The 14977-nt window shown below is 53.4% G+C and overlaps 1 protein-coding gene across 1 annotated transcript in view; it reads left to right on the forward strand.

The window, feature by feature from the left end:
• SLCO2B1 (solute carrier organic anion transporter family member 2B1) overlaps nucleotides 1-14977 on the forward strand; it is a 52835-nt gene that overhangs the window by 21643 nt on the left and 16215 nt on the right. Inside the window, exons 5-7 of the mRNA XM_075546282.1 lie at nucleotides 3562-3795; nucleotides 3999-4097; nucleotides 5916-6106. Of these exons, the coding sequence (XP_075402397.1) occupies nucleotides 3562-3795; nucleotides 3999-4097; nucleotides 5916-6106 (524 nt within the window). The remainder of the gene's footprint in view (nucleotides 1-3561; nucleotides 3796-3998; nucleotides 4098-5915; nucleotides 6107-14977) is intronic.

A 14977-nucleotide genomic window follows, 5' to 3' on the forward strand; every position in this document is an offset into this window, starting at 1 on the left:
ATGTCTAATGTCAAGTGAACCCATACACAAGGCAGCATTCCCCACTCCTGACCTCTTCCCCTCCTCCTCCTCCCCCTCCCCCTCCCCCTCCCCCTCCTCCTCCTCCTCCTCCTCTTCCCCCCCTCCCCCACCCCGTGTTGACTGTGAACTGGGTGAAGTTTTCCAGAGCAGAGCCGATTTTCAATCAACCGTCAGAACACATTGTTTTGCCTCACTGATGTCAACTCCACAATGTAACAGATTTGATCTCACTTCCTTCCTGTGCTTCCTGTTTCCCTTCCCCCTTTGATCTCTAACCCTTCTGAACACTGGCCTGCAGTCCATACTGCCCTCAAACAGCTGCTGATTCTCTAAGAAGTGCATCCCTCACAAGTGTCCCTGTGCCCTGTACAGACCTGTCTATGATTTGGCTGAAAATGGAGCCCGGAGGGTGAGTTCCTTTCCAGACCTGAAGTCTGACTAAGGGCCACAGTTGCCGTGTCCATAGGCTTCATGTGACCAGTAATAAGTCCAGTCTTTTTTATGATCCTGAGCTTTGTTCCACATTTTTCTCCCACTCTATCTAGGACTAATAGCCACCCCATGCGGGGCAGTTAGCAGTAGGAGGGGGAGCTGGGCACCAGCTAGTTCTCTGGGTCTCAGGATTGTGGAAAGGATGTGCCCGTGCGTCGTTAGCCCACTGGACGAATTGTTTCCACGTCTCCTGTTTCCACCGCTGTTCTTTCCTCTGGGCAGGGGGAGACCAACGGTTGTACCTTAGATGGCTGTTCATGAGCTTTCGGGACCCCAGTTTCCACTCAGCTCAGCAGGGATGTAACACATTACCTTAGTAAACTGTCTTACGCTGACTGACATCGGTGTCCCCTGAGTCTCTGGTCCTGAGCCCCTAAGCATGAAGACTCGTTCCCTCAAGGTGTTTGGTTAGGCCCAAGGTTTCATAACGCTGCCCCTGTGTGCTCCCCCGTATTCGTGGCTATATTCTCAGCCAAGGCAAATACCCACCTGCACGTGTCCTCTGCCAAACCTTGACACAGGGGTAGGTAATCACCTACTCTTCCCCCAGACTCGAACGTCTAGCCACGCACAGACCACCATTGTTGCAGGGGGGGGTGTGACTTGATGGACTTCTGCTGCCTTTCCCTCTCCCACTCTTCACAGGCTGCCTTCTGCCCCCGTCCCTTTTCTGCCAGCTTCCCTCTTACTGTACACGGCCTTCCCTTCACCCAAGTTAACACGCGCCTGCCCTCTAGCCAATGGTCCGCCCCCCTGGGACGCTCCAGACCATCAAAGAATGGTTCTTTTTGCGTGAAAACAACCTTCTCTTGACTTTTAATAATGATGGGCTCATACAATATTCAACTCATTTCATTCATCCTCAGCTCCTTCGAGGGGGTTCAGGTTATGGGGTCTCACGTAGCCATCATGATTCTGCAACGTTGCCTTATGGTCTATTGTGTGTCCACAACAATTTCTTTATCCATCCGCCCATCGATGGGCATCAAGTTGTTTCCGTCATTTTGCGATCGCTCACAGTGTGGCGATGAACGTGGGCGCACCTCTCTATTCACGTCGTGGCTCCTATTTCTGAGCCCTGGTGGCGCAGTGGCTGTCCGTTGGGCTGCGAACTGGGAGGTTAACCGTTTGAAACGCCAGCTGCTCCAGAGGAGGGGAGGAGGCCTTTCTCCTCCTGTAAAGAGTTGCGGTCCCGAAACCCACGGGGGCAGCTCTATCTTGTCCTCAGGACCGACTCGCTGCCGGTGAGAGAGCGAGAAGGACTGTGGGCTCACGGTATTTCTACTTCCAGAGTGCTGCAGAAGGGCCATCCTGTTTCCTGTGGCTGTACCATTGCACGGTGTTAGGGTCGTCCCATTTGCCGGGTTTAGGACAGCTGGTAGAATTATGGCCCACCACGGTAGCTGGCCCTGAACTTAGTCTGCTTCTGAATTGCTTCGAGGTAGAACTGCCGTTGTAGGGGGCTCATTTAAGAGATAAGGAAATGAAGGGCCACAGGGCGTGAAGGCCTGTGTCCAAGTCACACGGGGAGGGCTCTGTTGACATCCAGATCTTTGACCTTGATTCACATGGCACTTCCCGGACCCCGGGCATCACTCTTCAGGCCAAGTGGACACACCCCTGAGCTCGGGCTCCCAGAAAGGGCAGAGCAGGCCACAGTCAGGCAGCCACGTCTGCGTCTGCACTTGGGATCATAATAGTGTGTCTCCTTGAGTTTGCTCACCAAATATTGGTGAGCTGCAGGCAACGAATGTCTAGTACTATATGAAGAAGTTACCTGCGGCTTCGTCCTGAGCCGACACCAAACCCCAAACGGAGCACCAATGTTTCCAGGACCCTCCGCCACCTCCCAGTCCAGTCTCCTCCCTGTCAGGGGAAGCCAGCCCCTAACACATCATTACGGGTCCGGTAGGCACAATTGTACAGCGATAATAAGTAAAGATCATGGTAAAGTTATAGAGAGCATGAGAGATAGAAATATTGAAATAAATGGGAGTCAGACACATTTCATGGTAGCATGCTCACCTCTGCCCCGCTGATGGTCCACGTGGAGGGAGAGAGAGTCCTTTCTTTAATGTTAGCCCAAGCTTTTTATATTCTCTAGGGACATGTAAGTCCCCTAATCACAGGTGAGTACATCCATCACAGGGAGGGGTTGTACCATAGGTAATACAGTAATGAGAAGGGGTGGTCTAGGGACATACATGCAACAGTAAGAGGAGGAATTGGGGGTATACATTTGATAAGATGGGTGTATAACTTAACTTTGGATGTCACAGTCAGTTTGGCCTGTTCCCTGACTCAGTTGATAGAGATCATTATTGGTAGGGTGAGAACGCTTGGCCACAGGCCTCAAGGAGGAATAGTTTATTGTCCCCAGTAGCAGGGAGTGAGGCCTGCCATATAGTCTGGTTGACTAACTGTCCTAGAGGCCTACCCTGTACTCTGGTGACTAACTACCCTGGGGAGGATGTCTGTAAGTGTTTGACCTCTCCCCAAACCTCCCCTTCCTCCTCAGCCGTGCCTCCCACCCTGGCTTTGCCCTTCACCCGCTGGCACATTCTGCTCATTCTCCCAAGGCACTGGTCACATCCTGCGGCCACTCCGCGGGACACAGCTCCCTTCCTTCCTCCTCCGGACGATCCTGTTTGTTCAGGCTCAACCTCCTTCGCCTATCCCACCACACCTGAGTCACTGCCTCTGCCCCTTGCCAGTTGCTGTCTGAGCATCCATTTCCTCCGTCTGTGAAATGAGTGATGAGCGAGCTTCCCGAGGTCCGCCGAGAAGGTTCAGGGATGAACATTGGCTGTTACTGCCCAGTGGTCCCTGAGTGGTATTGAGGGTTAAATGCCTGGCTACTGACTGAAAGTTTGGCAGTTTGAATCCACCGGGAAGGTCCTTGAAGGAACATCTTGACCATTGCCTATGGGGAGATCACAGCGATTGACAACCATATAGAATCCAGCTCCGCACTGAGACCTGGGGGGGGGGGGGTCACCTTGTCTGCCTCCGGCTGATTGTCATCGCAGTTTCTGTTTTCTCTCTCAGCGGATTTGCCGCAGGCCTCTGAGACGTCCCTGTGCCTGCCCATGACCTCAGGCCCCACACCAGCCCGCTCCAATGGCAGCTGCTCTAGCTACACAGAGACCCGGCATCTGGCAGTGGTGGGGCTGATGTTTGTGGCCCAGACCCTCCTGGGTGTGGGGGCTGTGCCCATCCAGCCTTTTGGGATCTCCTACATTGATGACTTCGCCCACAGCAACAACTCCCCCCTGTACCTAGGTGAGTCCTGGACTCATGCCGCCAGGCTTGACGTCCTGTTTTCGGTCCCATCTGGCCAGGAAAGGCAGACAGCAGCCCTGCAGGCCTTTCCAGACCTGACCTGGGGAGGCCTGGCCACTCCTGCCCACTGGGAGTCTGGGCAGGCAGCAGGCTGCTTAGGGAGACTAAAGCTAGCAGGACCCCCCTCGGGCTTTGTGTTGCAGGGATCCTGTTTGCCGTGACCATGTTGGGGCCCGGCCTGGCCTATGGGCTTGGGGGCCTCATGCTGCGCCTTTACGTGGATATTAACCGGATGCCAGAAGGTGAGCCTCTTCCTTCTCCCTCACCCAAGGACAGCCCAGGCAGCTTGCTGGGCTCCCAGGAGATGCTGGATTCAAAACCCAGCAATGCCGCTGACTGCCTCCCCTCTGAGCCTCCGCTGGCCTACCTGTCAGGGAAGGTAGGGTACCTCCGCCCCATCTCTCTTGCAAAAGAGCTCATAGAGGTTAACTAGGAAGTGGCCCTCAGGGGAAGAACCGGGCTTGTGGCTGCGAGGAGCAACCTAAATCTTCACCTTCTTCCCTCACCTTCAGCCCCATGGTCAGGTCCGCAGTGTGTCACCTTGAACTTTCCCAGACGACCTCTCAGGACTCTTCTGGTTCTGACCATCTCAGAGTTTAGGAAACTGTTCCATGGTCTCTGGTCCAGGCCGTGGTCGGCATGGGCTAAGGAATGCACTGAAGCTTGGCCTGAAGGCAGCCATGGGGGAAGTGGGGTGAGCGGCATAGCTCACTGGCTTCCCATGGATGAGTGGGAGAGGGACTCATGTGAGAACAATCCTACTCCCCTGGGGATTTGCTCACACACAAGTGACATGCATGTGGTTTGCTGGACGGCTTCTAGTCAACTGGGCAGCTGGAAACCAAAGTCACAAGGAACAGCCCACCCAACCCCCTATCTTCTAGAAAACTGGCCACAGGGACTAGAGCTGGACTCTGGCTGCGATACTCCTCTCCCTCAGAGGATGGCCCCGGAGGTCAAGGTCCTGGACACACACCCAGTCTTGGGGGAGGGACGTGCTTTCTGACTACGCTGGCATCATTCCAACTGATGTGGTCCCTCCGCGGGCAGGTGTGCACTGGGGTGCCACCTCACTCGTGCTTCTGTTTCTAGGGGGGTTCTCGGAGTGGGGGGACCAGGGTTGTGGCAGGCCCAGGAGGTATGGGAGAAGCAGAGGAGTTGGGAGTGTGGGTGTGTGAACTCTCCCCAGCTGGCACAGAGGCAGGAGGAACAATAAGTAGAGGAGGAAGCCAAGGCTCTCTGTGCCAAAGGCAGTCCACCCCCAGCTTTGCAAGCAGGTTGTGTGAGTGTTGGCTGTGTGCTCTGGCTCCTGGGCTGGGAGGAGCAGAAAAGTCAGAAGGGGCCCAAGGGGCTTGATGGGTGAATTCCTGGAATTCCTAGCTAAACCTGGAAGTGTTGGTGGTCAAAAGCACCTGTGGACCTTGGCGAAGAGACCAATTCCTTGACCACCTTCCTGCCCCACCCCGTGGGAGTTCTAAGAAAGTCTTAGGCAAGCCATGGTCTGTTTGACATGCGCCCCCGGTGGGTGATTTCCATCATCATGCAAGTCTGAGAATCACCAGAGTAGTTTCGATCATGTAGTGAACAGAAATAAAGCCAGGGTCGTACTCAGCACAAAACAAGAAGAGCAAACAGCTGCAGGACATGACTGTGTGCCTGGACCTAGACTAGGTGCTTGACAGCGGGAGTCCCCATCAGTCATTCCCAGGGCCCACCCTAGACAGAGCTATGAGTATTCTCCCTGCTTCACAAAGGGAGAAACTGAAACAAAAAGAGGATAAGTAACTTGCCCGGGGGGATACAACTAGTCACAGATTTCAGATCTACCCTTTTCTAAAGTCCACCATCTTGGCCACCATCCGCCATGCCTTAGTAGTTGGAGAAACAGAGGCCCAGAAAGGACCGGTGACCTGCCCAAGGTCTCCTAGGAACAGAACCCACCTCTCCTGACTCCCAGCCCAAAGCCTTTCTCTGCTGCTCCAGGCTGACTTGTGTCTCAAAGGTCAGCGACAGGGTGATGGCCCACCTGACCTGAACAGCACCATTGTTTTCTCTTCTAGGTGGCATCAGCCTGACTTCGAAGGACCCCCGCTGGGTGGGCGCCTGGTGGCTGGGCTTCCTCATCTCTGCTGGCGCAGTGGCACTGGCTGCCACCCCCTACTTCTTCTTCCCCAGGGAGATGCCCAAGGAGAAGCATGAGCTTCGCTTCCGCTCGAGGATCTTGTCCATTATCGCCTCACCTGGCAGCAAAGTAAGACCCGGCCACCACACCCTGGGCTCCAGCTCCCACCTTCTGGCCATCTTTTGTAACCCTAACTTAATCCCTCCTGGGCACTGGGCCACATGCTCACTACACCCCTTCATGCCTGGGATCAATTGCATAACCCTAACAGTCCTGCAAGGTGAGCGTTACCTGCCTCTTCCACGGTGAGGATATCAAGGGACTTACCCAAGATCACTGAGCCAGCAAGGGGCAGAGCTGGCACCACCATGGCTTTTACTCTAACCGCTGCACCTACAGTCTTCCTGCTGGCACGAAAGATTGGCATCGATTTGTAACATGCTATGGGGCTGTTAGCTGGGAGGAAGCAGAGGGTGAGCAGGAGGGTATAGGAGACTTTCCCGAAGAGGAAGGATGTGCGTCCTACATAGAAAGATGTGTGGAACCTCGGGAAGGGAAAAGGAGGGCTTTGTAGACTGGGAACGAACAAGGGCAGAGAACTGACTGTAGACATGAACTTGGCCTTTGGGGGTACAGTGAAGGGGATAAACACGTACTGATTGTCTCTCTGGGACAAGTTCAAGGCCCAGGCTGGACTCTGGTCATGCAAAGATCAGCTCTGGTCTCTACACTTAAAAGGGGGCTCAGCTTATCAAGGACATAGAGTTATAGACAAGTAGCACCAACCTAATCTCATGCTTGTGGGAGATCTCATTGAATCCCCTGCCGCCTTTTGGGGCAGGTGGTCCTTGCTTCAGAAGAGGATGCTACAATTCAGCCAGGTAAAGACATTCTGTTGCAATCTCAGAGCTGGTAAGAGAGGGTTGTGGCCTGGGGCCTCAGATTTTCCAGGGACCTACAAAACACAACTCCCTCCAAAGCACAGGAGATGGCAGAACTTCTTTGAAGCTGATCTTTATGTTCTTCATGTTAACATCGTGCGTGTCCACGTTTTATCTGCACACATTTCTGTATGATCTGAAAGTCAGCAGTTTACATTTCGCTTTTTCTGAAGCAGGGGTGGTGATTGTTCAGAAGTCAGTAAAAAATTGAGGAAGTTGGGTGTTGCCAAGAAACTCTGATGTCAAAGGGACAATTTCTACAAACTCCTGTTGTAAGAAAGGGTGGACCTATGATGGCAGATTGAGGCATGAAACAGATCTGCTGATTTGTGGGGGAAGAGAGTTTGGGCCTAAAAGGGGCTATATCAGCTCTCTCTAGAAAATTTGGGATTTGAGTCCAAGTCTCAGAACCGACTGCTCCACCAAACCTCCCCTCCCCAACCTCTGGCAGGGTCAAGGATGTGTATGTGGGAAGGGAGATCAAAGAAAACGATGCAGGAACAGCCAGCAGGGGCCTGAACAGGAAAGCCCTTGACCGCCAGGTTACAAGGCAATGGACAGCCCTGGACAGAAGGTAAATAGGGGAGTCCCATGACTCAGTCACTGAGAGCCAGACAGCACCGCTAACTCCGATAGGTTTGGTGGACAGAAGGATTGTGAGGGACAAGGAGAACAGATGAAGGAAAGTTGAGAAACAGGGTTGTCTATAAAACAGGCTCTTGCCATGATCTAAACAACAACTGTCAGGGGCAAGGCACTGCGTTGACCACGAGTCAGGGAGTGAGGATGAATCCAGAAGCTATCCCGGAAGACTGCAGAGATGTCCCAGAGCCAGTGAAAAGCCAACCCTCCCAGGGGAGGAAGACGTGAGTTTGGAATCACAGATGGTCAGACTGAAATTGGTAGACATAGAAGTGCTGTAACTTGAAGGAGAGATCTTGAACATGGGGTGATCTTATAAGAAGAAAGATAGATGCTGATACTGATATGCTCCAAGTCGAGTCCGGAATTAGAATAGGGCGACGGAGTGATCTTGACCTTTGGACAGTCGGAAGGAACGGAGCTGGGAGTGGGAGACTTGTCTGTGCTAGGCTTGGTCACATGTCAGTTGTGTGACTTTGGGCAAGTCACTTCCCCATGTCCCCCTTCCACCATGGAAGACGCTGAAGTCAGGTGCCCGTAGCAACTCTGCCTCTCAGATTCTGCAAATGCGTGGCTTCCTGAGTTGATGCTGCCGTAATTCAGAGATTCTGGTTTTAAGGGCTATGCCTCGGTGATGCCTTGGGGCCCCAGCTCCCCAGCTGTGAACCTGTCTGGCTGTCTGGATTCATTCTGTCAACACTTTGGGGATGGGGAGTGGGGAGGGGAGGGGGTGAGAGGTTCTTTAAAAAGAACTGAAGGCTGAGAACATGATGATCTGCTTCCAACAGCCCTGAGGCCATACATACTGATGCAGGAGGAACTGCTCCCCTGCCTCTTTGAGGTTGCTTTGGCCTGGGGTGCTTTCAGGAATATTGACTGGCCCAACCTGGCTTACCTGGGCCACCAATTAGGCCAAAGGGCTAGGTCTCAGACCTAAGCCAGGTTTCTTCTGTAGGGGCAGGGAAAGGACAGGAGGCAAAACTGAAGATGGGGCTTCAGCTGGTGAAGATTGGTGAAACCTTTGCAAGTATCACATCCCAGGCTCAGGTCTCCAGAGTCTCCAACATCCCTCATAGGAGAAAATTGCCATCTTTTAAGTTACCCAAGGGAGAAGGCCTCTGGCCCCCATCGCCATAGTATAGTGGACAGTCGATCCAACAAGATCTGCTAGCTCTAATTGGGTTGATGATGTCTTTCTTCTCTGTGTGGTTCCCTGTCTCTGGAGGATGACACAAATATTTCTCTGGGGGCAGTGCGCAGAGGGGGGAGACCCACAGTCCTGCTCAGGGCACTCTCCAGCAGTGAAGGAGGGCTGAGAGAACTGTGTAGAGAAGGGGCATGATAGGATGGGAGTTCAGGTTCCTCCCATGGCCTTGACCAAGTTTTTTGCAGCCCCCAATGGTGGGGTTGAAGGAGGTCACCCAGGGCATGCCAGGAGCAGGACATTCTCCAGGAGCCCAGGAAGGAATGATGGCCTCTTGAGGGCTGGCTGCCAGGTGGTGGGGACCCATTCATCCAGCAGCTGAGATACCTTCCTTGACCCTGCGACTCTCTTTGCGTCTGAGCCAAGAGCTAGGAGAGGCCTAGCCTCTGAGCACACAAGACTCTGTGACTTTCCTTCCGGCTCTTCTTCTCCAGGATTCTCTGTCTGTTGTTTCTGGCATTGATCTGAGACTCTGCGAGGCTGAGATGATATAGCTTCAAAGGTCTATGATTCTAATAGTTTGGGATCCTCAAGTACTCAGGTTCTATTGTTCAAAGTGTTAATTCACCGGGTGGTCTTCTTTATTCTCCAAACCGGTATTTCTAAATGGCTATGACTTTGTCCTAAGAGTCTGAGGTCTATGGCATCCGCTAGACATTCCAGGCACTAACCTTGTGTACTTCTGGGAGAATGGTCAGGGAGACGTGACAAGAGGCGGTGTCAATGATCTTTAAAACCCAGGACCTACGGCTGACTCATTGGGATCTGCCCGGGTGGGAGGCCTGTCCATTCCCTTGGGGCTACATGCTTCTTCAGCAATATTTGTAAGTTCCAAGGGGACATAAGTCTTCCTTGCTCCCTATGTCTGTCCCTTGATGATATTGCCTCCAGACTCCTCCCAACCCCTCTCGTGTCTCACTCAGCTTGGTAATCGAGGGCTCGTGGGTCTACCCTCACCTCACCTTACCTCATCTCTCCAAGGAAGAAGGCTCTGGTGGCCAGCCCATTCCACCCTGAGTCCATTCTGAAGATGGATGCATGGAGGTCCACTGAAGGGTGAAAGATGTCCTTAAAGCCCAACGAGCACTGCTGACCCCTACCCCCATCTATCTGCATGAGCCAGGCCCTGGCCGAAAGGCTCAAGAGATGTTTTTCACCCCAGTCTGGTGCAGATCAGAGCTTCTTCAAATACTAGGGCTGGAGGGATTGGGGTGATCTGCTTGAATGGTTTTCAAATTGTGCCCACAGAACCCCATGGGTACCAGTTGAGGGAGAATGCAGGAGGGTGTCTCATTAGCAGAGTTCAATGTCTTTTAGAACCCCCTCCACCACTACAAACACAATACACACACACTAATCAGAGCAAACCTTCTTCCATGTGTTTTGTCTGCCAGTCTTTGGAATGAGATTTCAACTGGGAAAAGGCGTTTGCTGCTAACAACCAGTTTTAAATCCTCTGCTCTAATCCAATGTCCCCATGTGACAGAGGAGGAGACATGCTAAAGAAGAGAGGTAACAAGGAGCTGGCCTAGGCCAAGACTTGGCCACATGTCAGAAGTTCTCTGATGTCTAAGGCATCCCACAGTGTCCGAGAAGCCAGCTGGCCGTGGTTAAGCGCACTGTCACCGTGGGATCTGAATTCGGCTCTGCGACTTCCTCCCCTGAGGTCTCATGGCTCGAGGTTACTTGAGATTGGGGCAAAGCAGTGTGGGGGAGCTCCCGTGCCCGGCACACAGAGTACACTTAGAAAGCTGGAGGACCTGTTCTTAGCATCTTCTCATTGGGTCTGCACTTTAGAGGACAAAGACTGGGATCTTTTTGTTCTTCTAAAGTACTTCTCTGTGTGCTGCCTCTACCATAGTCCACAAAACTTAAGCAAACAGCTCAGCCAGAAACAGGTTCCGTAATAGTAAACGGCGGGGGAATAAGACTCTCTCTCACGTGTTGCTTGTTCTGCCTCCCCTAAGTGTGTTGCCTCATTTAATCCTCCTGTCCCCACCTCCTGATGTAGGTCAGCTCTTCCCCCTACTTCACAGATGAGGAACTCAAATCTCCAGCAAAGGCCAGTGGCCAGAGCAATTAACTAACCTGGCTGAGGTCCTGTGGCTATTAAATGAAGGAGCCAGGATTCAAACCCAGGAAAACGCTCCCTTCTTCTCCCCCCACCCACCCCCATGCCTTAGTTCTGCTAAAAATAAATAAAACAATGCAGGAACAGGGCACTGGGAAGAGAAAAATAAGTGTGTATGGTTCCCAGCATGACGGAGAGACACAGGGCAAACAAAAGGCCGATTCTGTTGATACAGGTGAGCTGGGTACTTGGTTCTGAGCTTCCTAGCTGCCAAAGGGAAAAGAGGACATGGCCGGTTGCATGAACACGTGACTATCACAATATAAGAAAGGTGGACGCGCACATCTCTAGACCCTTTTCAGCAAGCCCTCTGTCACAGTGGGGTAGACAGCAGAGCAGAGAGCCTCATTTCCGTGGCTGCTTCCTGTGGCACTGTGTGATGGATCCGAGGGCCTGCAGAGACTCCCACAGCCTCCTCCTAGAGTCAGCGCTGGGGATGCAACCCTAAGACAGCCTTGTAGGAACTCGGCTTCCTCTGAGGATGGCTCCTGGACCCCTGGGGGCTGACGGACTCTGGGCCCTGCTGTGCTCTGGACCGTCCGTAGGCTCACAGCCCCCAGCACAGCACCCCAAGAGGGGAAGCTCCAGCCAGCTCTCTTCACCCAGGCCTACTGGCCTGCAACCACAGCCCCAATGGCCGTGCCACAAGCCCCACTCTGAGGCGAGATTCCTGATACTCCTTGACCTCCAGCCCATGCTGGAGTGACTCAGCGCCACTCCCTGTGGGTTTCTGAGACTGTCACTGTTGACAGGGGTAGAAAGCCCAGTCTCTCGCTCGGAGCTGCCGGTGGTTTCGAACTGCCAACCCTGCAGATCACAAGCACTGCACTAGAAACTGATGGGGGAAAGAGGCAGAAATCTGTCGAGAGCACCAGGGCGGAGAGCAGAGGTCTTGGGATAAAGCCCAAGTGCCCTAGCCTGGCCCTCAAAGCCTCCCAGACCTGGCTGTAGCCTATCTCTTGCCCCTCCCCTGCCCTGCCCCAGTGGGGGTCTTCACTATAGCCAGTTGGGTCCCTACTGCCTCTTCAGGACAGGCTCCTCCCTGCTTCTAATAACCCATCTCTTCTGACCGATTCAGATTCTGCAGCCTTCCCTATCCACAGTGCCCTTGAAGTTCTATCCCTGCTCCCTCAACCTCATCTCCAGACCTCATGTTTGTTTTCACAACCTGAGAGAGGGCTGAGATGGGGGTGGGGGGATGGGGTGGGGTGGGGACTGAGAGTCTGGAGCTTCAAACAAATCTGCTCTGCATAACTCCCTGGTGGCCCTTCCTGTTTCTGGCCTCCGTTTGTTTTCTCTTTTGGAAGTGAGGTGGAGTCATAGTCCGTGTGCCAGAGGGCTGTGAGGCTTGGGAGGGGGCGGATAAGAAAGTGGGGTGCGCACGGGAGTGGTGGTCTGTACAGTTTACACGCCAACAAGGAATCCCGGGCTAGTCTCTAAGGATGCACCATACCTGCCTTCCCTGGTGGGGGTGGGTGGGAGTGACCCCTGGATCTCCAGCCCCTCCCACTTCCTCTCCTGAGGTCTCACTTCTCTCCTCAGGCTTCCAGGAGCCTCCCACCAGACCACCCTCCTCATAGTTTTACAAGGAACAAGGAGACTCGCCAATTCTCTTGGAGGAAGGACTGTCCAGTAGAAATATAATATTTCTAAATGCCCTTGTTGTTGGACGTTGCCGGCGAGTGTGTGCCCACTCTCGGGACCCACGTCTGTTCGCAGAGTCAGCAGGAGCCTCTCCGTAGGCTTGAATGGCCAACCCTTGGGTTAGTCCTCAAAACTCACCTCACAGCCATCGAGTCCATTCTGACTCTACGTCACAATCCTACTAGGACAGGGTAGAACCATCCCTGTGGGTTTTCGAGACTGCAACTCTTTATGGGAGTAGAAAGCCCCACCTTTCTCCTGTGGATGGGGCTAGTGGTTTCGAACTGCTGACCTTGTGGTTAGCAGGGTCCTTTAACTGTTTGTGCCGCCCAGGGACGTCCTTTTAATGTACCGGGAGCCAACCACATCGACTAAACCCACTTATCAATAGAGTTTCTGTAGCTCAAGAGATCCAAAATAGCCTCATTTTAAATATGTGAGAAATATAAAAAGTTGATAATGAGATACTTTACATTATTTTTTATCCCAAATGGAATCTTTGACATGTGATGCTGATTTTGCATATACCGTTCATCTCAATGCCGACTGGCCTCACCTGGCCAGTGGCTCCTAGTGCCGCAGTCCTATCAACTGCTTTCCTTCCTTCCATTGCAGCGAGGACCAGCTCTCTTCCTCTCCTCCTTGCAGCCTCCCTCTTTTCTCACACTCCCCCAGCCAGTCTCCAAAGGATCTCCCTGGGCTCAGGCATTGGAAACAGAAGCCCAGAAGAAGCATAGCCGAACCCTGCTATCTACCCGGCCAGGAACCTCCCTGCAGCTGAAAGAAGATAGGGCAGAGAAATAAGCTCAGACAAATAAATAAATGTCTTGTGAATTCTCTTCCTTCAGAAGGCTAGCCTTGAGCTCATGGAGAGCCACGAGGAGAAACTTGGAACCCAGCCCCAGGACTCCCCTGGGGTGGGGGCGGCAGGGAGGTGCTGAGTTGGGCATTCCAGCTGTTGGTCTCACCCAGCTCGCTAAGGCATCATCCCAGGGTGAGGCCTGTACGGACTTCCCCCACCTACCCACTGCCATCAAGTCAATTCCAATCCGTAGCAACTTTACAGAGCAGAGCAGCACTGCCACACGGGTGGGGTGGGGGAGGAAGGGGGTTAGGTGAAGGGGGTGTTCCAAGGTTCTCAACTTTGCAGAAGCCCACACCCAACGACCCTACAGGACAGGGAAGAGCTGCTCCCGTGCATCTCCGAGACAGTAACTCTCTGTAGGAGTAGCAGCCTCATCTTGCTCCCCTGAAGCGGCTGGTGGATCCACACTGCTGACTGTGTGGTTAGCAGCCAGCCCAACACAGAACTGCTCCCCCACCGAGGCTCCTCACGCAGGGCTGATGTCTTTCTCCCGGGAACTCGTTCCTGGCTCTGGCCTTGGCCAAGAGAACAAAGCGCAACCAGAGGCTACTGGATCACTTACAAAGGACCCTGGACAAGCAGCAACTTCTCCCAGACTCGGTTTTCTCCTCTGGAAACGTGTGCATCTATAGCCTCACCTGCCCTGCTCCTGCTCCTGCCCTGCTCCTGCTCCACACAATGCCGGCAGTTCCGAGGGCCTGTGCAGGCCTGGATTCCCTCCTTGCCTGTGTGCAGGCTCGGAAGTCACGCTATGTGGGCTCTGTGATCTGGGAAACATGACTTCATTTCTCTGTGCCTCTGTTTTATCATGTGGGGAGGGGAAGAAAGTGGGGGGGTTCTAATGGCACCTACTTCAGAAGGTGCCTGTGACGTTGTACTGAGTTCATGAACAACAGGGCCCGGCCTGTAGTGTATGCTTAATAAGCACGAGCCATTATCCCAGTGTCCTTCCTCTTCAACAATCAGAAGACTGTACCTGTGTTCTCCTAAGCCATCTCCTCCACGGGTGGCATCTAGGACAACTTCAGCCAGCAGTGGGGACAGCCTCTAGGTTGTTTGTGGCTTCTTCATACTGGTTCCAAAGGTGAGCACTTCCTCTGAGCATGGCCTTATTCATCCAAGGGCAGAGAGGGGACCATTGACTTTCACCTCCCCCAACCCAGCTTGCCTCCTGTAAGAGCAGACGGGCTAGAGCAGAATGAATCTAGAGGCCCATGTCACCCCAACTTCTTGTCAACCTCTATTACTGGAAGCTCCGGTGTATGGTGCCTCTCAGGGTGCTAACAGTCATGGGTGGCGGTGTAATAGCTGCGGACGTGCCGGTGCCGGTGCCAGTGACGGCAGTGCTGATGGAAACTGACCATGAGGAGGGGGTGCTGACACTGATGGTTTAGTGGTGGCACCGATGACGGTGAGAGAAGACAGCGATATGGTGACATTAGCGCCCGTGGCGTTGACGACGCTGGCGAATCTGAAGTTTCAGATGAGGATGGCAGTGCAGGTGTAGTTAACAGTGCCGTGGGCGGCAGAGATGGGACCGACAGTCACACCATCGGCCACTGTACCGAGAGAG

This window comes from Tenrec ecaudatus, chromosome 4 (genome assembly GCF_050624435.1).
Source record: "Tenrec ecaudatus isolate mTenEca1 chromosome 4, mTenEca1.hap1, whole genome shotgun sequence".
Classification (NCBI taxonomy): domain Eukaryota; kingdom Metazoa; phylum Chordata; class Mammalia; order Afrosoricida; family Tenrecidae; genus Tenrec; species Tenrec ecaudatus.